Source organism: Osmerus mordax, chromosome 13 (assembly GCF_038355195.1).
Source record: "Osmerus mordax isolate fOsmMor3 chromosome 13, fOsmMor3.pri, whole genome shotgun sequence".
In the NCBI taxonomy this organism is placed as follows: Eukaryota; Metazoa; Chordata; class Actinopteri; order Osmeriformes; family Osmeridae; genus Osmerus; species Osmerus mordax.
The window spans coordinates 13,273,088-13,297,433 of record NC_090062.1 but is presented as its reverse complement, the minus strand read 5'-3'; the positions used below and the strand labels follow the sequence as shown (position 1 = coordinate 13,297,433).

The 24,346-nt window shown below is 43.4% G+C and overlaps 1 protein-coding gene across 3 annotated transcripts; it reads right to left on the bottom strand.

Annotated features, from left to right (window-relative positions):
- Positions 1-2,220: 2,220 nt before the first annotated feature.
- On the bottom strand, positions 2,221-21,094 carry slc6a2 (solute carrier family 6 member 2). Of its 3 annotated transcripts, none has more exons than XM_067248619.1 (15): positions 20,904-21,094; positions 20,025-20,488; positions 19,011-19,142; positions 18,073-18,310; positions 11,976-12,114; positions 11,689-11,823; positions 11,396-11,499; positions 9,277-9,401; positions 8,662-8,774; positions 7,968-8,096; positions 7,551-7,650; positions 6,407-6,507; positions 5,208-5,375; positions 4,473-4,544; positions 2,221-4,317 (listed from the first exon to the last, which is right to left on the bottom strand). In XM_067248619.1, the coding sequence occupies exons 2-15, from the start codon at positions 20,305-20,307 to the stop codon at positions 4,294-4,296; spliced, it is 1,863 nt and encodes a 620-aa protein (XP_067104720.1). In that variant the 5' UTR covers positions 20,308-20,488; positions 20,904-21,094; the 3' UTR covers positions 2,221-4,293. The 3 variants fall into 3 exon arrangements, with proteins under 3 accessions (XP_067104720.1, XP_067104721.1, XP_067104722.1); XM_067248620.1 differs by having other exon boundaries at positions 20,951-20,964; XM_067248621.1 differs by lacking the exons at positions 2,221-4,317; positions 4,473-4,544; positions 5,208-5,375; positions 6,407-6,507 and adding an exon at positions 7,302-7,404.
- Positions 21,095-24,346: the final 3,252 nt, after the last annotated feature.

Sequence of the window (24,346 nt, the reverse complement as noted above, 5' to 3'; positions counted from 1 at the left end):
TTTAATTACTTTCTCTGTTAATGTCTGTCTTTTTGTTTAGGGTTAGGGTTTGTCTCTGTTTGATTCTAGTCATTTCTACGTTTCCCTCTATTTCTCAAAGTCAAAGCTAACTCAATTAAAATCAGTGAACTCTGGAGTGTCACTTCACCAGCCCACTATTATACACCTTTACACCTTGTCTGTGAGTCACCCACATAAGCGATCCAGCAGTAGGTGTCTGTGACAAAGTCCAGAGACATTATATAAAGTTTGTAATTTTATATATCGTAAAAGCAGATGTCTTTTTCATGCCATAACTCTCAAAGGACACCTTTAATACCTCATGATGATTCAACACAGGTTCATATACAAACTGTTACTGTGAGAGTAGAATTTACCTTGCATATGAGGATTCAATGTCAAAGACATAATGAATAGATGCTGTCATTATTTTACTCAGCAGACACCAAATAGAAACCACTGGCTGGTGTTAATCGAATAAGACCTATTGAGGTCAATGAATTAGCAACAGCAACAGGACCAAAACGCCTTCAGGTTAAATTCTCTGTGGGTGTGTTGCACAATTAGCTGTTCACAGGGATGATGAAGCCCTACTAGAATGCTACACACAGTGGCTTAAAGGGAAGAACTACAGAAACAGTGTATTCAGTTTATTAAACAACATGATGGTCAGTAGAAAAGCAATTATTTTAGCATTGCTGGACAGACTAAGTCAGCATAGTATATTGAGCTGACAGATTGCCTCCAGAGTGCAAATTACTCATCACACACCTCAGTTCACATGTTCGATCGCTGATATACAGTGGGGATACACGATCAATCTTACAATGTGAGGGTTGCTTATCAAAGCTGGAACTGGAAAAATAATAATAATAATAATATTTATAAATTAATATATATAAAATAAATTATAATTATAATTTAAAATAATAATAAAATATTCCTTGAATCTCAAGCTTTGCTTGCCTGTTGAAATAACACACAATGGGTGAATTAGGGTGGCAGGGGCCATGGAGAGGCACCATTTAAACATAAGCAGTGGTGTGGGTTTGTGTGCACAAAGACTGGGCTAGGCACACCACTGCATGACATGGCCGCATAGTGTGCACAAAGAGCGGCGGGATGTACTGTGGGCTACAGTAGAATGCCCCAGTCAGCTTATGTAGCCAGAAGCCCTCACTCAGCACGAAAAGGAAGAATGCAAACAGACGAGAGAAATTAAATAGCCTATGCTCCCAAGTTACTGATTCATCACACAGGACAGTGTAGTATTGGGAGTCAGAGAGTCAGGGAGTCAGATGGCTGAGCGGTTAGGGAATCGGGCTAGTAATCAGAAGGTTGCTGGTTCGATTCCCTGGCTGTGAAAACCAAATGACGTTGTGTCCTTGGGCAAGGCACTTCACCCTACTTGCTTCGGGGGGAATGTCCCTGTACTTACTGTACTGTAAGTCGCTTTGGATAAGAGCGTCTGCTAAATGACTAAAATTAAATTAATTAAATTAGTATTGCACATACTGTAGTACACGGCTACAGTACAAGATTTCTAGGAAGTGCTAGAAAAGGTACAGTATGCATTTGTACAATTATGTATGATGTCCCCCTATTTAGTTTGTGGATAAAAGATTTTCTTAGCTGGATAATTCTTTGTAATATGTGACATAGCTGGGCTACGCCGTGTTGTTGTAAATTATTTACCCCCTCCACACTGTAAGAGCTTTGAGCTTCTTCCTTCATTGTTACTTGTTGCTGAAAAAAACAAAAGGGCACCAGGGCCTTTTTCTCTCCTGCAAGTTTGCAGTGCTGCTGCTAGCTGCCCACAGGTGGAGGTGCTTTGATGCAGTCTGTCATTACGCCTGAAGCAGAATATACCAAACCAAACAATATAACAAACACAAACAGTGTAATTCCCAGTGTTCAGAGGAGACCCCTATGAAAAGGCAGAGGAAGTAGCTCCTAGAAGAGTTCAAACTGTTTTCTCTTTCACTACCAAACTAAAATAATACAGAGCTTCCTGACAGAGAGGAGAGGTGAATTCTGGTCTGTGAAGGTGACTAGGGGCAAGGCTGCAGAAGGGATGTTCCCTCCCAGGAAGGGAAGGCCCGTTCCCTGATCCCAGGCTTCAACACATCCTACTGTACCAGGCTCCTGCTGGTGTCCTCGGACAGTGTGCCCCTTGAAGGCCCCAACAATAACCACTTCATACACCCCGAGAGTGTGTGTAGAAGAAACTTTTTATTATAATAGTGTGCATATTTTTACTTCTTTATAGATATTTGTCACTCACGTTCAACTGGACGTTTGTATTGTACACAGTATTCTGTAAACATTGTTCAGCAAAGCCAGGGCTTATTTGCCTACATTCACGTGGCAAAATTGCCCCAGGTTACGCTGAAGACTACATCTCTAAATAGTTTATCTTACTTACATCGAACACCGTGATATAACAGCAGACAGTTACGTTTAAAATACTTTACATTCACGTTTTTGTTATAAACAATTTGATAAATACAAGATTGGATATATAACAAAAGAATATATTTATATATTTTTCATATCTTATATTTCCATATACTATTGAATTCTTATGTGTGGCTGTTATCCTGCCAATAGTTTTTTTTTATGATATACGGTTCAAATTCCAATTAAACTCAATTGCAATAAATAGATACAAAACAGAAGAGAGATACTGAAAAGGAAACAACTTGGCACTTCAATGGTGGTGAATCTTCTGTAAATCAAGATAAAAACTAAACAAAAAAACAAATGTAATTGTCCATTTAACATAACACTTTTATAGCACAATTGAGGCAATATAAGATCACTTGTCACCCCTCCACGCACACAAAAACACGCATACGGTACAAAACCACACATACACTCTTTGAAGGATAAGCTACTGATTTTCCTCATAGACATGTAACAAAGCATTGGAAAGGTGCAACGACACTAAACCAAAAGTTATGAAAAGTAATTTGTTTAGTTGAACCTTTCTGTTATAAAACTGCAGTCAAGTCTTTTTTTTTATAAACAAGCTATTTCTTCCTTGGCCAACAATCAAAACAGTAACTTCATCATTCCTTAGAAAGTAAAACACATAGGACTGTATTTTAGATATGAACTGCTCTCAAAGCTTTTGAAGTTCTGGAAAACAAAACCTGCCAAAGGGCCTTCCCCACACATCTCTTCCTGAAAGCACACTGTAAGACGCTTTTGCAAGGTGAAGAAAATTTTACGCATTTCTTTGAAGAGGAAATATGGAATAATTGAGTCATAAGATACTACCAAAAAACAACTGCCCATCTGTTGAGGCTTCAATGGAGCTTTGGAATGACCCTGACTGCAAAACAAATTGAAGTTCAAATATAAATTGTTCCCTTTTTTAAAAACAGTTGACAAAAGCTGCATGTCTCTATGCACATAACCCAAGCCCAGGTGAATAACCTTGGTAAACCTCAAGTTCTTTAATTTCAAGGATCAAAAAGGAATCATTCAACTGAATGAATAGCCGTTGTCGTAACCGGGAGCGTATGTAAGCCACAGTTGAGATCTGCAGAGATGTTAAGTAGGGGTGGTGAAGAGTAACCTTGAACTGGTTCTGAAGTGTCTTCCTTGATAAGGCACTGACACAGTTAAGCTGCTTTAAAAAGAATGAAGACTTTCCCTCCCAATAATTACTTGCTGTATCTACTTGGCATCTCAAATACAGCACAAAAACTCAATTTCTATCCTTATGGCTTGAGGGTCTTAAAAAAAAGAAAAGCTAATTACATTTTCCACCCCTATCCTGTACTACACCTTACCCAGTGAACTGATTCTGATTGATAATTTTTTCTCTTGGTTTCAGTGTCTTACACACTCTGTATAAACAAAGCAGAGCAAACAAAAATCATAGTCAAAATATACATTGCAAGCAATATTTTTTCTCTTGGCTTTAGTGTCTTACTCTGCAGAAACAAGCACAGCTTAAATAAAAAATATACACTGACATGGAAAGGAAAATAAGTATCCATGAACCACCCCTTCAAAATGTTACCTTTTGAACAGAGTGTGTCTTGGCTAATAAGTTGCTTGTTGGAAAAATGGATGATATTAACTATGTGTAAAGCCAGTGTGCCAGCCAGGGAGTGAGGGAGGGTAGGGACAGTGTAGGTCAGAGGTGAGAAAAGTTCAAGCCTGGCTCTCCCTGTTCGCCCTCCGACCGGAGGCTCATGGGTAGACATGTCTGCCGCCAGAACGCTGTGGCTCCAACATGGAATTTTTGACAGTGAGGAATGTTGGGCAGCCTGTTGGGTTTCAGATGGCCAACCAGTGCTTAAGCTGAAAAGATAACATAATTCGATTGGGTACAGTTAATTTGAGCAGAATTTAAACTATCGTAACTAATCACAATGAATGCCATTTATTGATTTAATAATACAATAGCAGTAGTTATGTCTAGTCCACTCGCTTTCAGCCCTAAGTAGATTCATTACCGTGAACTGCCTGATGTTCCCCTCGGCCACTAGGTGATGTTCATGTTCAGGTGTGATGCAGTAAGCTATCCTCTGAAACACAGCAGATTGCATCGTCACAAAACTTGAATAAACAATACCCATTCCTTTATCTGTCACTCATATCTGTAAATCTTACGAAATGCCCAGGCAGGGACATCTAGATCGCTGAGAGGTCAAGCCTTAGACTGATTCTGACTGAGCTGGGCTGCATGTGCTGTGACCTCCAGCATCGTATTAGCTGTATAGACTCTGATGGCTGGGGGAGTTGGGTTCATTATGCTGTAAACCACTGTGGATAGGGTCCAGTCTGAGCCAGCAAAATTACAGTTGAAGAAAAACGGTCATGGAGATCATGAAGGAATCTACCACAGGCTGCCATCAGAAGGAAACTCCTAAAGAGTGTGTCTGTCTGTGTGTGTGTGTGTGTGTGTTGGAGGGGGTAAGGTACTGTGCCGTAACACTGTTTACTGGTGGGCAAGAAGGGAAACATTCCTCAGCTTTGATGATTAGGATCATGGATTTTCTATGAGCTTTGAAGGAGCCAGATCACATAGAAGTGTCCCTCAAGAACGGACTGACCAGGAAATACAAAAACATCAAGGCTATGGTTTTGCACTTCAAATTTACATCAACAACTGGCACTGAAGGGGAACTAGTCTCTACGTTAAATAAATACATTGATGCAGATAAGAGGTTGTTATTTTAAGGCCTGACCTGTTTGAAAGTGCCTGACACGCTGCAAAACTTGTAGATGGCGTAGATGGGGACAAAGAGCATAGAGGACATGGCCACACCCCAGCCAACCACGTTGGACCACTGAGGGAAGACATAGTCATCGTAATTCAGGCCAGTTGAGGTCACGATGCTGGCAACCACCACAAACTGAGGAAACACACAAAGAAAGAGAGGGCGAAAGACAAGGAAAAAGAGAGTGAGATAATTCGGCACAGACTAACCTTTGTTTCTCTCAGAACCAATTCCCCATTGTTTATCCCCCAGCATTACAAAGGTGAAATTGGATTGAGTTGAGCTGAACAGACTGCAGGTGAAGCGGTTCAGTTTCCCTCTGGGTTTGACCTGATGTTCTGGGAAGTAGTCTGGCCCACCTGCACCCGATTAGATGGCAAGGGAACCCCACCTCTGGCCCCAGAGAGCCGGACACATCACTAGCAGTTAGCCATCACGCGGAGGTCAGTGACCCTGGTTAATACCAAAAACATTCAGTTTTTACCACTTGCCAGTGGCAGTGAAATCTGTCAGCACACTGAAGAGACTGAAGCTGAACCTGAGCGTGACTTCCACTGCTGAGCTGAGAGCTTTCTTATCTGGCTTAGACCTTGGGGAAACATAACTACCATATTGAATCAAATGACACAATGTGAATTCTCACTGGACATAAGGTTCGATCTAAAGATATTCAGGATACATTAGCTTTCTATCAAGAGAACTACATATCCTGTTGCCTTATACATTCTCCATGGGGAAGAATACTTACTCTAGATTACAGTTGATAAAGACCATTCAGGGAATATGAATGTTTCCACTAAACTGATTCATGTGCTTTCAATAAGCCTGCCCCTTACAAATTCACATCTGGATTTCATTCACAGAATACACATTTGACCTCAATTAAAGACGTGTGGATTCCTCCCCTTCACTAGGTGAATCAGTCTGTTCAAAAGGGCTGTTCTGTTCATTTGATACCCAAGTAATCAGCAATGCTTGTCAAATGAATTCATTATAATACATTCAGACACACCATGGGACAAGAGAGAGAGAGAGAAGCCATGCACCGACGCAGGGGCATATAGAACATCAATATCACATTTGCTCTCCAGCAACTCCAACCATCCCCAACCCCCAACACCTCTTGGTGTCTAATACTTCTTTCCCAACCCAAATCTCATCCTCACCAGCAGGAAGGCTGGGCTGACAAATTTCCAGCACAGCCTCCAGTAGAGACCTGGCTTGAAGCCCATCATGCGCTCAATATCCTCACTGAAACGGTCCACTCCTGCAGAGGAACACAGAGACAGGCAGACTGCTGGTAACTCACATGTTACTGCATATCACATGTACTGTAGGTCTTCTATATCACATGCAGGCCTTGTATACACATTCAGGCCTTGTGTGTGACATCCACTCCTCTCCCTCTCTCGGTAATGTGCTTGGCCTGTGTTTGTCTGACAGTGGCTGGGGGGCTTTGTGTGACCACATTCTAATGTCATCAATAGCTGCAGGGCTCAGGGACAGAGAGGATTCCAGTGACCAGGCGGTTGGGGAAGGTCAGGGTGGGGTAGGTGGAGACGAGGAGGTCAGGGTGGGGTAGCTGGAGACGAGGAGGTCAGGGTGGGGTAGGTGGAGACGAGGAGGTCAGGGTGGGGTAGGTGGAGACGAGGAGGTCAGGGTGGGGTAGGTGGAGACGAGGAGGTCAGGGTGGGGTAGCTGGAGGCGAGGAGGTCAGGGTGGGGGTAGGTGGAGACGAGGAGGTCAGGGTGGGGGTAGGTGGAGACGAGGAGGTCAGGGTGGGGTAGGTGGAGACGAGGAGGTCAGGGTGGGGTAGGTGGAGACGAGGAGGTCAGGGTGGGGTAGGTGGAGACGAGGAGGTCAGGGTGGGGTAGGTGGAGACGAGGAGGTCAGGGTGGGGTAGCTGGAGGCGAGGAGGTCAGGGTGGGGGTAGGTGGAGACGAGGAGGTCAGGGTGGGGTAGGTGGAGACGAGGAGGTCAGGGTGAGGTAGCTGGAGACGAGGAGGTCAGGGTGGGGTAGGTGGAGACGAGGAGGTCAGGGTGGGGTAGCTGGAGACGAGGAGGTCAGGGTGGGGTAGGTGGAGACGAGGAGGTCAGGGTGGGGTAGCTGGAGACGAGGAGGTCAGGGTGGCGAGGTGGAGGGAGAGAGGAAGGGAGGAAGGGCCTGCTATAACAGAGCACAGGTAAAGTTACCCGTCTTAAATGTTTAAAGCAGACCAGAGGTTTGTTTTACGACACACCATGCCATCCAGTGACCATACAGTTCAACATGGCGTTTGAGCGACGTGCTGAGACAACTTGGCGTCTTACCGTAAAACCAGGACACCCCTATAGCTTCGATCAGCACCGCAAACAGTATAGAGGTTCCTGCTGCGTAGTTATCTAGTAGAGTAAGGACATAGATGCCTCCCTGTAGAAAAAAGGCAAGAGAGAGAGAGAGAGAGAGCCAGAGAGAGAGAAAGAGAGAGAAAAAGAAAGAATGAAATACAGAAGGAAAGTGTATAAACCGGATTCTTAGAAACAGACTCCCTGTCTCGGTTTGTCGTCATGCTCCTCAACAAAAAACAACAAAAATCTGGTATATATTATAAGGTTCTCAACGGCTTCACTAATCTGATCATGCGAGCAAGCAAAGCCATGTGAATGATTCGGGCTAGTAGCTAATATTATTTATCTATGCTCTCTCAGAGAAACCATGGAAGAAGAAACTCAGAAGAAGTGACTGACGTTAGTGATGCAGAACAAGGCGACCAGGAAAGTGCCGAATGCAGTGGCGAAGGTGAACAGTTTCCTGTTCCTCTTGAGGATTTTGAAGTCGTCAGTGAGGCCTGTAATTACTGCCTCCATACCGCCCATCTGGAATGCACACACACACACACACACATAACCACATACACATACACACACACACATTATGATAAGTTGGATTTTTTACACAGAACCCTAAAACAACATCAAGTCTGTTCCCTGCTGTTTAAACTCTCCTGCAAGAGTCGCTTGCTCCAAACCTCAACATTTTGCAACATTGTGTGTGCCTTTGACATCTCACTTTGATTTAGAGTAAAAGGGCCACTTTGTGTCAAACAAATATTTAATAAGGAACATTTTCATTCTCTGAGATGTTTTCCTGAGTTCCCACATTCTAACCGTGGTGAAGGGTGAAAGATATGACTGAAGTGAATTCTTGAATAGTATCTTCAAAGTTTGTAATCGATTGCAAGCACATTCAAATATGGCAGCTAGTCTTGGTGGGAGGAGAGGTGGGGAGGGGTGTGGTCTGGAGGGAGGAGATTTGGGGAGGGGTGAGGTCTGGAGGGAGTAGAGGGTGGGGAGGGGTGAGGTCTGGTGGGAGGAGAGGTGGGGAAGGGTGAGGTCTGGTGGGAGGAGAGGTGGGGAGGGGTGAGGTCTGGGCCTGACTCACAGAGCTGTCGATACCCAGCGTCAGCAGCATGATGAAGAATACTATGGCCCAAAACGTAGAACCGGGCAAAGTGGAGATGGCCTCTGGGTAGATAATGAACACCAGTCCTGCCCCTGGATTCACATGCACATAAAACAACATTGTTGTATAACATGATACAATAAAACTGACTGCTTGTCCTGCACTTGACATAATGAGCAAGTTGTAAACATTAAGAAACAAGAGCGTAGTGGAGGAATGTTGAAACAGGTTCAAAAGAGAGGTGTTACAGACACAGCGTTATCTCCTCTCTCATCAGCTCCAGGCTGTTGAGTTGTAGTTGAGGTGGCAGGAGAGATCAACAAAAAATGAGAGCAGCCATACTAAAGGAAGTTATTCCAATTTTCCCCAAATCCAAATGTTTTTGTATCGCTGCCAATCTGCTCTCTGCAGTCAATATTTACATGGATCGCTGAAAAGGTTTCATTCAAAACAGTTGTTGGAAACCTATCATTTTCCATTTGAAAGTCTTTAAGCAACTGTGGCAACCACCCGACATTCTGTTCACTCTGTGCTGACTGAACGGATGTTCATTAAAGTACGCGTGTGTGTGTGTATGTGTGTGTGTGTACTGACCATCTGTGGCTACGTCCTCTATTTTCACGCCATGTTTGTCAGCCATGTAACCCAGCACAGAAAAGATGGCAAACCCTGAGAAGAAGCTGGTGACACAGTTCACTGTACTGGTCAGGAGAGCATCCCTGTATGGACGAAACACACACACACACATCCACACACACACACATCCCCACCCACACACACACACATCCCCACCCACACACACACAAAAGTTCTATAAACCTTCGCGTAACATGATAGTGACATTTCTTTATGACAACATAACACTTAAACAGTTTGTCTTTTTGACTTTTATTACCCATGGTGAAATTCAAAGACATTCTTCTACCTATAACCACAAAAAATCCACAGACGTTTTTACTGTAAGCCCGTTCTGGTTAGTTTCCTCAGGTTTTGTCTCACAGACAATGGCGACCCCTTGCTCTCTCTGTAATAGGGAACCCAGGCAGTGTTCTCTCCAATGTCAGTGGAGCTTTTGTGTTCAATTACCACACAAACAACAGTCTAACTGGTGGTTACAGGACAACGGAGCTCTGTTTTATAGCATAACCTGAACCAACCCAAGACCCTCCCGCGCCCCCATTCCATTTCCCTCCGTCTGCCAGATTCTTGTTCTGCAAGATTTCTGGACCTTGTGAGGTAGTGTAGCAGCCAACTTTTACAAAATCCTCATTCAAGCGCCGGCTCCAGAAGTAACCACCCTCAAACACATCAAGACCTTCAGCAGCATAGCAACAATGCAGTTGGACTGACAATGCAAGTGTCGCTTCGCTTGCTTAGGTGCTAACTCCCAGCATCTGTGTGTAATAACGCCGGTGGGAACAATTAAGTCAATAGAGAAGCATTGTAGTGTGTCAGACAACCCTGGCAGAGCCTGTCCAAATGGTGCTGTAAAGTACATGCACTGCTGCAATGTTTACCAGGCGAGCATGTTGCTGAAACCGTTGATCTTTCACCTAGTCAAGGTCCCCCATGGGGACAGCGTTAATGTAAATACCACCTGCCATCACTCCACAGGTCCCCTCTGTCAGAGGGGTGGTGAGGGGAAGTGGGCGGCGGAGGGAGGTACAGGGGGAGGAAGCGGAGGAGGGTTTGGCACTTTGCCCAACAAACAGTACCGGTGGGCGTCACACTCGCATGTGTTGTCCTCTGGGCTCGGCCGATGCACAGAAGCTTCAGACACACACACACAGAAGCTTCAGACACACACACACAGAAGCTTCAGACACACACACACACACACACACACACACACACACACAGAAGCTTCAGACACACACACACACACACAGTAGCTTCAGACACCCACACACAGTGTAGCTTCAGACACACACACACAGTGTAGCTTCAGACACACACACACACACAGTGTAGCTTCAGACACACACACACACACACACACAGTGTAGCTTCAGACACACACACACACACAGTGTAGCTTCAGACACACACACACAGTGTAGCTTCAGACACACACACACACAGTGTAGCTTCAGACACACACACACACACAGTGTAGCTTCAGACACACACACACACACAGTGTAGCTTCAGACACACACCCACACACAGTAGCTTCAGACACACACACACACACACACAGTGTAGCTTCAGACACACACACACAGTAGGCTTGGAAGCCCTCCAGCAGATCCTAATACCTGCCAGGTACAGTCTGGGCGAGATAAGAATCAAACTAAAAATAGACCCAGCTATTGAACCGACACTTACCTAAGCACGCTCGGATGTATGTACGCACCACACACACACAAACAAACAAACAAACACACACACATTGAAAAACCCATTAGGATGTACCTACTCCATTAAGTAGAGTGTGTTTAGGGCCAGATTGCGGGTCAAAGCAATAACAGAGCCAACTGCAGCAGCCTGTATTTCGTCTGCAGTAACCTATTAGAGAGGATACTCATCAGCAGAGCCCAGGGTCTGGGGCCAGTTCAGGCTCTAGTGTCTGTCTGAGGCGGGCTCTCGTGTTGGCTAGGAGAGCAGGCAAACACACCCTCTCTGGCCCTTTGTCTGTTTACCTGAGGGGACAAGGGACAGAACGCTAGCGAAGGCCATGGCACTCCTCAAAGGACGACACAAGGAAAACTACCTGTAGCAGTTGTTGTCGAATTTGTTGTAGCTGGCGAAGGCGATGAGCACCCCGAAGCCTGCTCCTAGAGAGTAGAAGATCTGTGTGGCAGCATCGATCCACACCTAGAAGCACAGATACACATGACATGATACAGGTGGCCAATCAAGATCCCCATTTAACCTTTGGCTTTGCTTTTTGAAGAGCAACACCACAGCTTACAGCAAAATCAATCAAATATAGGCTGGACATGGCCATGGCAGTGACATACAGTACTGTAGTGTGAGAGTTGTATCTGTGTGTGTGTGTTTGACCTTGGGGTTATTGAGCATGTTGAAGTCGATGTGGAGGTAGGCCCGTATGCCGTCCATGGCACCTGGCAGAGTGATGCCTCGGATCAACAACACAAACAGCACCACGTAGGGCATAGTGGCTGTGATGTACACCACCTGAGAACAACACAGGAACGATCAATACATAAACAAATGAATTAATTAATGAATGCATGAAGTGGAGGGCTAATTGAATGGATACAATTAACACAATAACTGAATGAGGTCATGTATTGTAAATGTGTGAGTTTGTGAGAGTTGTCGATTACCTTGCCTGAGGACTTAACGCCCTTCCACAGGCTGAAGTATAGGATGAAGACCACAACCACAAGACATAGAGTGAGCTCCCAGCGGGGTAAGCCCAGGTCCTGGATGCCCCTGCTCTCATGGAGATGCAACACACCCCGCCTGAAGAACACACACACGCACACACACGTGCATTATAGGACATAAAAAGCTTACACACCAATTTCACCCACACATTCTAACAGATGCTTTCTTTCACTTACAGAGCTGTCATAAAAAAGATAAATTCAATATATGTAAAAGCTCATGATGACATCGGGAAGGCTATATATCTCAAGCTAAATTGTTTTCCCTGGCCGGGAGGTCCGGAGCGAGGGGTGTTTTCGCATGGTGGACCCACCCAGGCCAACAGCACAGCCCACGCCTGAGCAAAGAGGAGGACAATCAGTCACCTGCTCCAGGGAGAGAGCCTGGGTGTTCTCAGGATAGAACTCACTCTCACCACTATCCCAAACTCTTTGCGCACGCTTCAAAAACACTGGGGTGATTTGAACAACCTACGTACATGTTTTTTTTCTTAACAATATCTAATAACTTGAAAAAGGATATTTCATCAAACTTCTGAATACAATTTCAATACAAGGTTACATTATGCAAATCGACAGAACAGGGGATTAATTCAGGGCCTTGGTACTGTACAGTGCAGGAAGGGTTTGTTCTCTCCTCACACACATGTAAATCTGTCTAACCATTTGACAGGTCGTGTGTTTTGATAAAAACAATGATGACAATCTCTTGGGAGCCATTTCGCCCCCAGTGCTCTGACTAGAGTAAGTTAAAGAGATGTTCAAAGGTTCAAGTGTTTCACCGTCACATAAATTACAGAGGCCAGACAAATAGGGTTTCCACCGTCCAAAGATAAATATTTCCTGCTGGGCACTGTTCCCCCAAGCCTCTGGAGATGAAAACGAAGGCACACCAGCTCCAGTGGCCATTGGAGGAACGTTCAGCACATGCATAGGCTCTGAGTATGAAGCACCTCACTTCAAAAGGAGAATGCGGTTCAGAGGTCAACATGTTGCTGAATAGTTGAGGCTACACAGAAGCTGCCACTGCTCAGTTGATCTTTTCAAAAGGTTAAGACGACAGTTATACACCGCGTTGACAAGGAATATGCTTCTGCTTTGAAAGATTGCTACTTGAAATAGTCATTGCACCCTTATAGGGTAGTTCCTGACATACTTGTTTGACCATCCATATGTAATCAGGCCAGTTTGGCAGTTCCAACCCAAGGAGGGCTCATCTCAAGGGGGAGCGGGTGGGTGGGTTATTCCCACTGACAGACATTTTAGCTGTCTCAATTAGATAAATTAAATGACAAAAACCCACAGAAACCCATCGTCACAATCATCTTCATCAAGGCACAGCTGATTTCAGGGTTCAACGAGATTCTTGGGCCTTTGTGATGGCCGGGAATCCAACTAGCCTTGATGACGATCGGGATTACAGGAAGGCTTTGCATCAGAATATGATATAAACAACTGGCTAAACAACCATATCTCTGCCTAAAGACACATGAACTCAATAACACAGAAACAGGGAAAAGAATTCGGTGTCCAGACATAAAACCCCAAAGGACCACGGCCTGCTCATAAATACATCCAACAGACCCTTTTATCTCCTCATGATAATAAATTCAAAGTTGTGAGGTCTTCAGGGAGAGGGAGATAGAGAGACCAAAAAAGGATGGACTCAGTCCTGTGGTTCTGACCGGCCAAGGTCAAGTGTTGTTTGGGTTGAGCCTCTAAGACTAATGGTTCATCTGATATCTGATATGCACATTGTGAAAGCTACCCATGACATCAATCCATGTCCCCGTGGCCCTGGTGTTCTAAACACAATCCCTCTTATCTTGTCTCTCTCTGACCTGATCAGCGACCTGAAGGTTTTTTGGCCCCAAGTCAACTATTATGTACAGTACCCATCCACCACATTGTTTGCATCTCTGTACACCATGCATGAAGGATACAGCCTGTTGAAGCATTGCAGTGGCAACGCATATGCAAAAGTCATCTCTGCTCCACACACAAAACGAGAACGGGAACTCAATGGAATGCGGAAACATCACAAATACCTTATGAAGGCATAGAAGTTAGATTGATGATGTGTATTTTTATAAAAAACTATACTTAGAATGCAAACCGTTTACTTTATCAGCAAAGTATATTATTTTCAATTGTGCTCTGCATCACTTGCAGGGAAATTGGAGTATAATCGAAGCAATCTTGTTAGATTCTACGCAAATGGCCCTCCTTAATGAGGCAGATCCATCAAGTCAAGTTGTCCTTGACATAAAATGAAATGCAACTGCTTAAGCATGTAGGGGATCTATAAAATCGACAGTATGTGACTTGATTGAATGGTTTGATACTGTACAGTGTACCATGTAGTGGTACACTGTACAGCCACTGTACATGGCTTGTGCTGGTTCAAGGGAAGGCAACATAGATTACCATGGACATGCAACATACAGTAGGCAAGGCACAGACCAAAGTCCAGCCTTAGGATGTTTTCCTGAAGTTTGCCAACCTTTATCAACTGTCTAAAATCATGTCATCTGTTCGATTACTGAAATAATCAGTTAATTTTATGGTAGCAACGCACACAATGGGATAATTTTCTAGGTATTATTGTTGAGCAGAGTGGTCATGAGTGTTGAGCTGTGGTCTGACCCTGTGAGACCTGACCATCTGCCCTGCTAGACAGACAGCTAGTGAGCCATGTGGATGTTCTCTGACGGCTCACATACTTAAGGTCCAATCCAACTTTCATGTTGAAACAGCTAGTTTACAACTACAATGGCCAGGCTATCAAGAGTAGAATACAATACCGATGATACTGCTTATTCATAGGTCTACTGTGTCAGATGGAATTAAAGTCAATACTCTATAAAATGTCCCCTTTCACCCATTCAAAGAACCACAGTGCATCTTGAGCACAGGCTTTGTTCATCTCTTGAGGAATGACAACTCTTGGACCTCTTTATCCGAGGGTGGACCTGAGATCAAACTGATGTTGTGGAGAAACACCTCAAACAGCGATTCCCTAAGGTAGAAGTACTTTTGGCAGTCCAAAATATCACTCCCCATGTCGGCTGACAGTTGATCCAACAGTTTCTGCTTACACAATCATTCTCATTTTCATCCAGAGCACCCAAAGGGCCTCCAAGTCCAGGTTATATGAGAAGCACCGTTAAGAACTTGCTCAACATCCACATATGCAAGAAACAAGGAGGCCCTTGTGTTCATGTTATTGTGGATTTATGGTTGCATGTCCTAGTGAGAGATCTTCACACTCTGGTGCTGGATCATACTCAGACAGAGGATTTCATGATTGAGTCAGTTAGAGAGAGGTATGAATCTCCAACTCATTTCAAAATGGCTCACAGAACGCCTGCCCTCTATAATTGAAGTCACAGTGTCCTACACAAAGGGAAGTACTTGAAAACTAAACTGGTACCACACTGAGAAGATGGCCTAATATCACGGCAAAGCTCAACATCATGGTACATTCATTGGCACACATTTTTATTACTCAGAAATTAGGATAGCCTTTTGATGACTTTTGACAATTCTTTCAAATGTTACCTTTGCAATTGCCAGGCCTTTTGAAAGCCCTGTGCGGAAGTGGGATGTGAGGAGCAACTGAATTTTCAGAGAGGGGCTTGCAGTGGCACAGATATCACACATACACAACTGGGCACGGCATACTCTGTCAGTGTCGCCAAGCTGGAGTAGTCGAACAGTTAAATGCCTTGCGAGCAAAAGCGCCACAATGCTTGAATGGGGTCTTAAACCTAGCAACTGTGTAATAGCTCGATCAAAATAAACCATTGTCCTAGAAAAGAGTCAGAATTAGTTACCTTTTGGCTTTCTCTTCTTCGATCGCAGGGCTACCATTGCCACATTGATTGTTGTATTGATAGTCTTGTTTAAGTAAGAATGACAAAGATTGTCAAGGACTTAGTTACAACCTTTTGATAATTGAATAGGCATTTAATGTAATAACCTCAGACAGTAATATAAGGACCATCACACTGTGCTAATTTAACCTCAATTAGATTTGCAGCTGTTACAACTGCAAACAAAAAAAGAGTTCCATTCACATAATAACAACAATTCAATTCCAAGGACTTATATTGATGATTATATTATTTCCTACCACTGAGTCTTTAGTCTTAATCATACTGACTTTGTAAAGCATTTTGAGCACTGACCTCAACATAATCTTTTCAGCAGTTTGCCTTTTGGGAGCCCTGGTCTGTCATTAGTGTGTGTAGCAGTGCAGAGCCCCTGTGATGGCATTGTAAATGACACCTGCTCTGTGTACGCCCAGAAGCTCTAATGACAGTACTCACAGCCACTTGGCAGATTGCAGGGCAGTGATGATCAATGAGCACAATAATAAAGGCCAAATAGGGGAGGAAATGAGGGCTTTGCACATCCTTGGACAGCTGAGGATAAGTCAGCACAGATCAAAGTACATTGTGTGTGAACCATAGTGATGGTAGGACATTGCATTACGTGTGTGTGCGCGTACCTCGGTACGCTACACCCTGATCCTAAGGCCAACATTCTGATTCGTTTTTAAGAGACTGTGTGGTCTTGATCTAGAGGGAAAATGCGTATTAGAAATTAGAACGACTCACTATGTAATTTTTGTTGACAGAGTTGAACATCACAAGAGACCTGAGGCATATCCCATTGGAAAAGTCTCCAGTTGCAATGTCCTAAAGACTCTTCTTCGATACGATCACCTGTGCTATCAATTTGAATAGCTCAGATATTCTACTCACAGAAAAACTGAAAAGAATGTAGTGTTGGAAAAACTGGGAGAGAGGGAGACAATTCTCTCATGGAGTGTGTTATCTACGGATTCTGCCAACCATACGTGAGCAGGCTGATTTATGTCTCCAGACCCTGTCCAGGGCCAACTTACAGCTCAGAACGAAATTACCAGAATTTTGATATTCTATCAGGAGCAGTAGTGTATCTGTCCTAGAGTGTCTGCTGCAGAGTTCTCATTGACAAGACAAGTGCAGCCTGTCTACAATTAACTACGGTTATAAGGGCACATAATGGCCGTTGTGCTGTCTATGTACCAAAGACCTTTGAGAGGGGTTGATAACAACCGCACAAACACCAATGAGGATTTAAAGAGAGCCATCTAGAGGGTCATCTAAAGGTATTACCTTTATTCATTTCACATTTCACGTCTTTGGTGACAGATGACAGAGAAATGCCACAGGAGTTTCAGATGCGTTCATTAACTCGACACAAGAAACATCAGTGCAGCAAGGCAATATGGGAAACAGAGTCTTTGATCTGTTCATAGGCTGCATATGACGCACTCCTGGCGTGTTTTGTTTGTGCCTGACACTCTGCAAATCAGCTGAGAGATAAGACCACTGTATTGTTTACTGGTTTCCTCTGGGCTGCAGAGTCAGGAGCGAGGGGGAAGAATTGCAATTCTTTGAAGTGCATGTGAATGGGGATTTTTTTCTGTGAACTTCAAAAGCAGAATCTAAGCTTTTTTTATGCCTTTTATGCCTCAATTGGTGATGGCTGGTTCACTCAAGAATTTGGGGAGTACAGCACAAAGGCTTTATTGATAGTGACCCACTTAACAGCCTAAGCATTTTTTATATGTCATACATACCCGTCACACATTAAGATGCTTGTCCTAATATAAGATTATTTATTTTTTTGCTAAATCTGCTGACGGTGAACACACATTCTGACTGATGGAGAAAAATCACCTGTGTTTATTGAATGGATTTTTATATAATATATGTATTTAACAATTATCTGGCGCTTTATAAAAAAAAAAATCATGTTATACATTTATTCTCTCAATCCTAATGATATAGGATATAGGATATGATATAGTCCTGAAATTGTCAAATTAAATGACTGAAATGACCGAAAAAATAAATAAGATTCTATAAGTAATTGCTTCTTATTCTCAATTTAGCACAGTTCAAAACTGACACCCTATATAAGCCCTTTCCTGAGAGGCCCAGATGGAGATACAAGTCAGAGACAAGCCCGAGGTACTCACTCATAGTACTCCGCCGCCGGCGTGATCTTAAACTTGGCGTAGGATGTCCCATTGGCCAAGAACGAGCCGTTGAAGTGCTTGGGGAGAGTACAGTTCTCGCTGTTCCAGCTGTTGTTACAGTGAAGCCATGGCAGCTCGCTGGTCATGGACGAGAACAGGTAGTAGAGAGACCAGGCTATGATGACGTTGTAGTAGAAGCCAACGTACAGGGCGATGATGATGACAGTATAGCCCACACCTGAGGAGAATGGTTGCATTGGATAAATACAGTGTCTCCTACGCTGCAATTATTATGTGTGTAGTATTGTACATGTGGGCAAGCATTCCACCCACTGCACAATGTGTCCACATACGAGGTGTAAACTGGAACCTGGGATCCAAGACAACAGGTCTGTATGTTACCCTGCTGGCTAGAATTAGGATTCAATTCCATATTTTGTTTGACTGTACCACTGAAAGCCAATGTGCTATAGCATCTCAAAAGACAACAGATGGGCCTGGTTTTAATATACAATTATGTTCCCAGTGTTTCACACGTACACTCTGCATGTCAGTCAGCTCTGGTAAGGTGTTATAAGGCTCAATGGGTTTACAATCTTCACAGTCAGGGGAATCATAATAGCGCTTTACAATTATTTAGACATTATTTTAGAGCTTTGCACAAAATATTCCTTTTGACCTCCCACACTTCAAAAGTGCTGCAGCAGGTTGATTCACAAACAGAAGCAAGAAAAGAGAGAACACCACACTAAGGGTCGAGGAGATCTGGGAGAGCTGAGGAGGCTGTCGGCAGCGTGGCAAAGGAAAAAGGAAAGGTGAAATGAGAAAGACATGCTGAGAGGCAGAGAGAGGAGCAGGGAAGGAATGCAGCAGGTTGGAGAGGTGAGACAGGCATAGTTGAGAGGTGAGAGAGAAGCTGGGTTTGAAGGATGGCTCACCTTTAAACACAGGGCATATCTTCCAGACTGTGGCGGCCCCTTCTCTGTTGTACTGGCCCAAGGCTAACTCCATGTAGAATAAGGGCATCCCAGCAATGACCAGGAACAGAATGTATGGGATCAAAAAGGCACCTAAGATAGTGTAAAAAACACACTTAGAAACGTGTTTCATCCTGGAATCCATGTAAACACTCAATTCAACAGAGCTTCAAAGAAAGTATTTCACTTTCCACGCTTAGTTTTTTTGTAGTGTATTCCAGCAATAACATTTGCCACCATTCTAATTGGCTACACATTATTAAAAAAAAACAATAACAATGGCCTTAGAATTGAGTAGGGATGATTATGAAGGTTGCATGACGCATTAATGTTATTTTCTCTGTTGAAGAGTTGGCAGGAGAGTTCACTGCACAAAACAATAAACATGTCTGTTTCCCCCCCACGTGAATGGAAATGCGGCCAAAGGGGGACACGACTCTTTCTAGTAAACATTCAGTTTTCATAACAAGTGGATGGCCGTCTGTTGTAGGCATGCATGCAAAAAGTCATTTTCTAGCTCAACATTTCAATTATACATATTACATTAATTTACATTTATTCGCCCCATAATTTCAATAGTTTATCTTATTGAAATATTGATTTGGGGCCATGCTTGATAATACTATATTCATATAAACATGCAATTCATGGATACCATTTTCCATTCATGTTCCTGGAGAAGCTAGACTTGAGTGCATTTAAAAATGTTAGATTTCTAAGTAACTAATATGGGAATCAATTTAAATGGCACATACATTCATGTAATTAAGTAACCATTTCTCACAACTACGACCTGGGATTTTTATTGTTGAGATCGGAAAAAGAGTTTCACCCTCTTAACTGCATGAATACAGGGGCAATTTTTGGAAGGCATTGCAAACTAAAAACGTTTGTTTCGCAAAATAACAGAAATAGGTCCTTCATGGATATGTATTACAAAACGACCTAAGGTCAACTTCACTGTAGTCTACTTACCTCCTCCATTCTTGTAACACAAGTAAGGGAATCTCCACACATTGGCCAAGTCCACTGCGAAGCCTATAACAGACAGTAGAAAGTCCATTTTCTTTCCCCAAGTTTCCCTTTCATCATCTTCAGGGGGGCCGCCACTGCAGTTGGGGATGACAGACGAGCTAGTGTACTGGACCCCATTCTGGTCCTTCACCAGTATCAGCTCAACTTCCTTTTTTTCCACATTGCACTGTTTAAGCGGGGCGACTGATGAGAGCTTATGTTCTGGCAGCACTTGGATGTTCATCTTCACGGTAGTGCGAAGCTTACGCCAGCCTCGTGCTCTCACGTCCCCAATATAGTGGCGGAGGTGATTTTGGCGCTGCGTTTGATCGTGATGACGAAGGGAATCCCGTTAATGAAGAAGGGCAAACTCCGCATGAGCAACTTGTCTCTCCGGGATCTATGATTGGCTCCGCATTCATCGACTACAGAAGGAAACAAAGTATAAAGTTTGGAGAGGAGGAATAGTTTTGCGTTCAAATTTACGCAAACATATTTACGTTTTAGTCTATAGAAACAGTAATGCAAGATGTTGGTGAGAAAGTAGTTGCTGATTCATAGTTCCTATAGTCAAATAGCTGCACTTAATTTGTTATTTAAATATTCTAAAAGCTACACACTATAAACTGTGACAATTGACAGACTACAGTGAAATCTCTGCAGGTGGCAAGTTACTCCATAGCGTTCACATTTCTCACCATGACTGCGCGCTAATTGCTGAACGCACTATGGTAAACAATTTAGTCTACTCGATCAAATTTAAACTAGGTCTTAGTCGATCTGCAGCTCACTACATTCTTACAGTTTGTAAAACACTTCAAGAGTGTGGTCTATTATTACTTGAGCAGTTTAGAAAACGAGAAGTCCAAGATGAGCATGGTCCGTACTTGAATGGCACATCTATGGGCACCTCTCCATGACCCGTTGCTGCAGTCGTCCAGATGCGTCTGAGAAAAGACTGCCCATACTGATGGAACTTCAAGACTCGCCTTCTCAGGAGCGAAAGACGATATAAGTTGTGAGCTTTTAAATCAGGCTCCTCTCTGTCCACGTGATATATTATAATTGAGGATTTTTCCCTCCCATTTTACTCCATGTTTGAGTTTGGCAGTCCGCCGCCGCTGGTCTGAAGTGCGCACAGACATGCGCTCAGGGTGTTGGGCTTCTGTACCTTAAAAAAAAAAAAAGAAAGAAAAAAAGAAAAACCGCAAAGAACATGGAAAAATTAATCCATAAAAAATGAACCAACAAACAGAAGCCCCATCTACGACAGGATAGGCCAACATGTATTTCTTTATTTGCTACCTTTATTTAATAGTAATTTCTTTATTTTATCACATGTATTTCTAGCCTTACTCTAGGCCTACTGCTTAAACTACATAGGAAAGTAAGTTTTATAAGAATTTCTTTGAAAGATGTTATACTTTCAAATAAGTATACATTTTATTGAAAGAAAACTCTCTGAAAATGTTTTAATTTGGACTTTATTTATCTGTTTCTTCTCTGTACTAAATAGATTGAATTACAGTTTTCTAAGAAGCAGTAAAAGCATTGTGTGCCATGTGTAATCCAATTCCAAACCAGCTTTTGCCATAGGCAACGATTTCTATTAGATATGGTAGATCTGTTCATCCCATTAAAGTCAATGAATGTCCTGTTAAAGCTCCACAGTGCTTCTTTTATAGAACCTTAAAAGGGCTGTTCTGGGGTGTTTTGTTTGTGAAGATTGAATAATTGCAGTGATGGTAAAGCTAGGACTAAGGTTGTATAGGAGGATTATGTGCTATTTGAGTTGCTTTCTCTTTGGCATCTTAGATTTATTTCATTTTTTTGACTTGTGAAGGTTGTTTTTATGGTTGAGCCATGCACAGATTTGCTACACTAAAATAGTGTTTATTTCAGCAAAGCATGGACACAATGTATGTTGTCCTTTTCAGCCTATCCATATTCAAGAATTTCAGGGGATTTAAACTAGGTTTAAATAATGAAACAAAAAACTTTTTTCAAGTAGGATCCACCTGTCAGAGCAATATGGATGACCCTGGATCACCCTTGACCCTGCAGGTTTGTCACCAGACAAGCACAATCCTCAGTACACCTTCCACATGACTGGCTCCCAACAACACACGCTACAATGTACATCCTGTAGGATCCAGATGCTCTTACTGCTGCACTGTTTGCATTTAAGAGAGAAAAGAAGTTACCCCAGGCTTGTACTATCCACAGCCCCACATGATGAACCCATTATACATTGTCATAGAAAACAGAGCAATGTCATCCTTTCTCTCTGGTCCCTGGGGTCCTTTTTCCTGGCCCATCCCCCTGATCCCCCTTCCCTCATATCTGCAGACCTTCCTAGCTTCCCTCTTAGCCCCAGAGCATCAACTCCTTCCACGGGCCAGGTTCTGATCCCAGAACAATGAGCCTAATGAGACATGAAAGTTCTCACACGACAGATTCTCTGCAGGCCCCGTCAAAGGACTACAGGATCTATCCCCTGCAGCAGGACTCTGTCCCCACAGCTCTGTCTTCCCTCTGTGCCTTATCATCAGTGGATAACCTCACAGGTTAAGGTTAACCCCCAGTAAAGTACAAACCAGCCTAATTTTGCTGCTTCAGTCAAGGAAAGCCTATTACCTCTGAGCGTGGGAATGCAAAAAGTTAGCAAGCCAGACTGAGTAAGGCTCTTTTATGAAATTGGCCTGAGCCCAATCCATTATTGAATTGTCACAATCACCTCATGTTTTATTAATTAGACACGCCTGGTATGAGGAGATTATGATGAGCTGTGCACTGTACGCTCTCTGAATTTCAACACAACAAAATTATGTGAGACTTACTTCTGTTTGGTGTTTTCTATGTTTGCCTGGTGTGAAACATTCTTATAGGTTAGTTCCTCCCCTAGATTGTAACACACAGACCACTGTGCCAAGGGCAGAGCACAAAAGTCAAACAACATGTTTACGAGGACTAACACTGTAGCTCTACAGTTACAGTAGTACACGATCAAGAGCTTTCCGTGTCATCATTCTTTTCAACATTGAAAAAAATGAAAGCTGGTAGGAACTGGGTCTACTTGGAACCCACCAACCAACCCACTTATCAGTCAGCATTGGTTAACTTTTGACAAACTTTTCTCTGCAGTCAATGATAATACTATGTTTGTCTTACTAATGGTCTGGAGGGAAGATGCAGGTCAGAGTGTCACAATCTGTTCATTGCTATGAACAGATTGTGCATTTGAATGCTATGTCTGGCAGCAACTGCGCAATTAAGTCAAATGCCACTATTAATTGACTTGTGCGTCATGGTCTGCCTGAAAGGCACATTGAATGAGAGGAACATTGAATGAGGCCAGAGGAAACATATGGCTAGGCCGGCTTCTAGGGCATAGATGTGTGCCAAGCAGAAAGGCACCAACCATGTTTAACATTTCAAAGACTGGCAAAACCACATTTATTGGCTTGATCCCTGGTTATCTAAATATGAGTAGGCGTTCCAAACGCATAAGTACTGTAGCTTTGGATGACAGACAAGTTCATTTGACTGACGGTAAACTGGTAATGAGATGACTGACCACTGCTCCACTGAACTATGCAGCTCAAGCTGACCCACACTTGCACTGCCGGACAGGAAAGTCCATGTCCCTCCTGGAACAGATGTCTGGAAGGGCATCAGACACTCTGAAATCTGAAGCACCCAGAAGAATTCATGAGAAAAAAACCCGAGGAACCAGATGGTCTGCCATTGATGTCACAACCTCTTGCAAATGCTTATCCTTGTATTTAGATTTTCATCATTCTCCAAATGGCAAAAGGAAAAAAATCTTTCTCAATATCTGTCCTAGAGTGATAGAATGAAGTGAGTCAACAAGGTGTGTCTGTGGGTTGGAGGAAGTGTTAACAATGAGGTGTGGAGACACTTCCAGAGAACTGGAAGGGAACAGTGCCAGGCGCAGCTCTGTGGGGGCCAAGGGGGCCTGGGTGGGGATGCTGGGGGTCGGCCACGTGGTTGTGACACTAGCTGTGGAATGGCAATCATTTCCCTGCGTGAGTATGGGTGGCAGCTATGCTATGAAGCAAGCGGGGTAACACGTCTTCGTGGAGGTTGCTGTGGGAAGCCTTTCGAGTACTGTAAACATGTGTCTGTCTATAGATATTATGACTAAAGTTTGTTGGGAGTTAAAATAGGGTCCTGTCATTTTACGAGTCTGGCTGTATAGTCCATGAGAATTCCCTCATACATTCACTGTCGCATGGGCCCCCCAAGGACAGCCAGAGGAG

Bases quoted from the DNA above. Each gene is read 5' to 3' on its own strand.
- slc6a2 (XM_067248619.1), bottom strand. From the start codon at position 20,307: ATGAACATCCAAGTGCTGCCAGAACATAAGCTCTCATCAGTCGCCCCG. The intron at 9,402-11,395 runs GTAGTTTTCCTT...TCGTCCATACAG, and splicing joins TTCGACAACAACTGCTACAG to GGATGCTCTCCTGACCAGTA. The intron at 4,545-5,207 runs GTCAGGCCTTAA...GCTGTGTTTCAG, and splicing joins TGTCAGGCACTTTCAAACAG to AGGATAGCTTACTGCATCAC.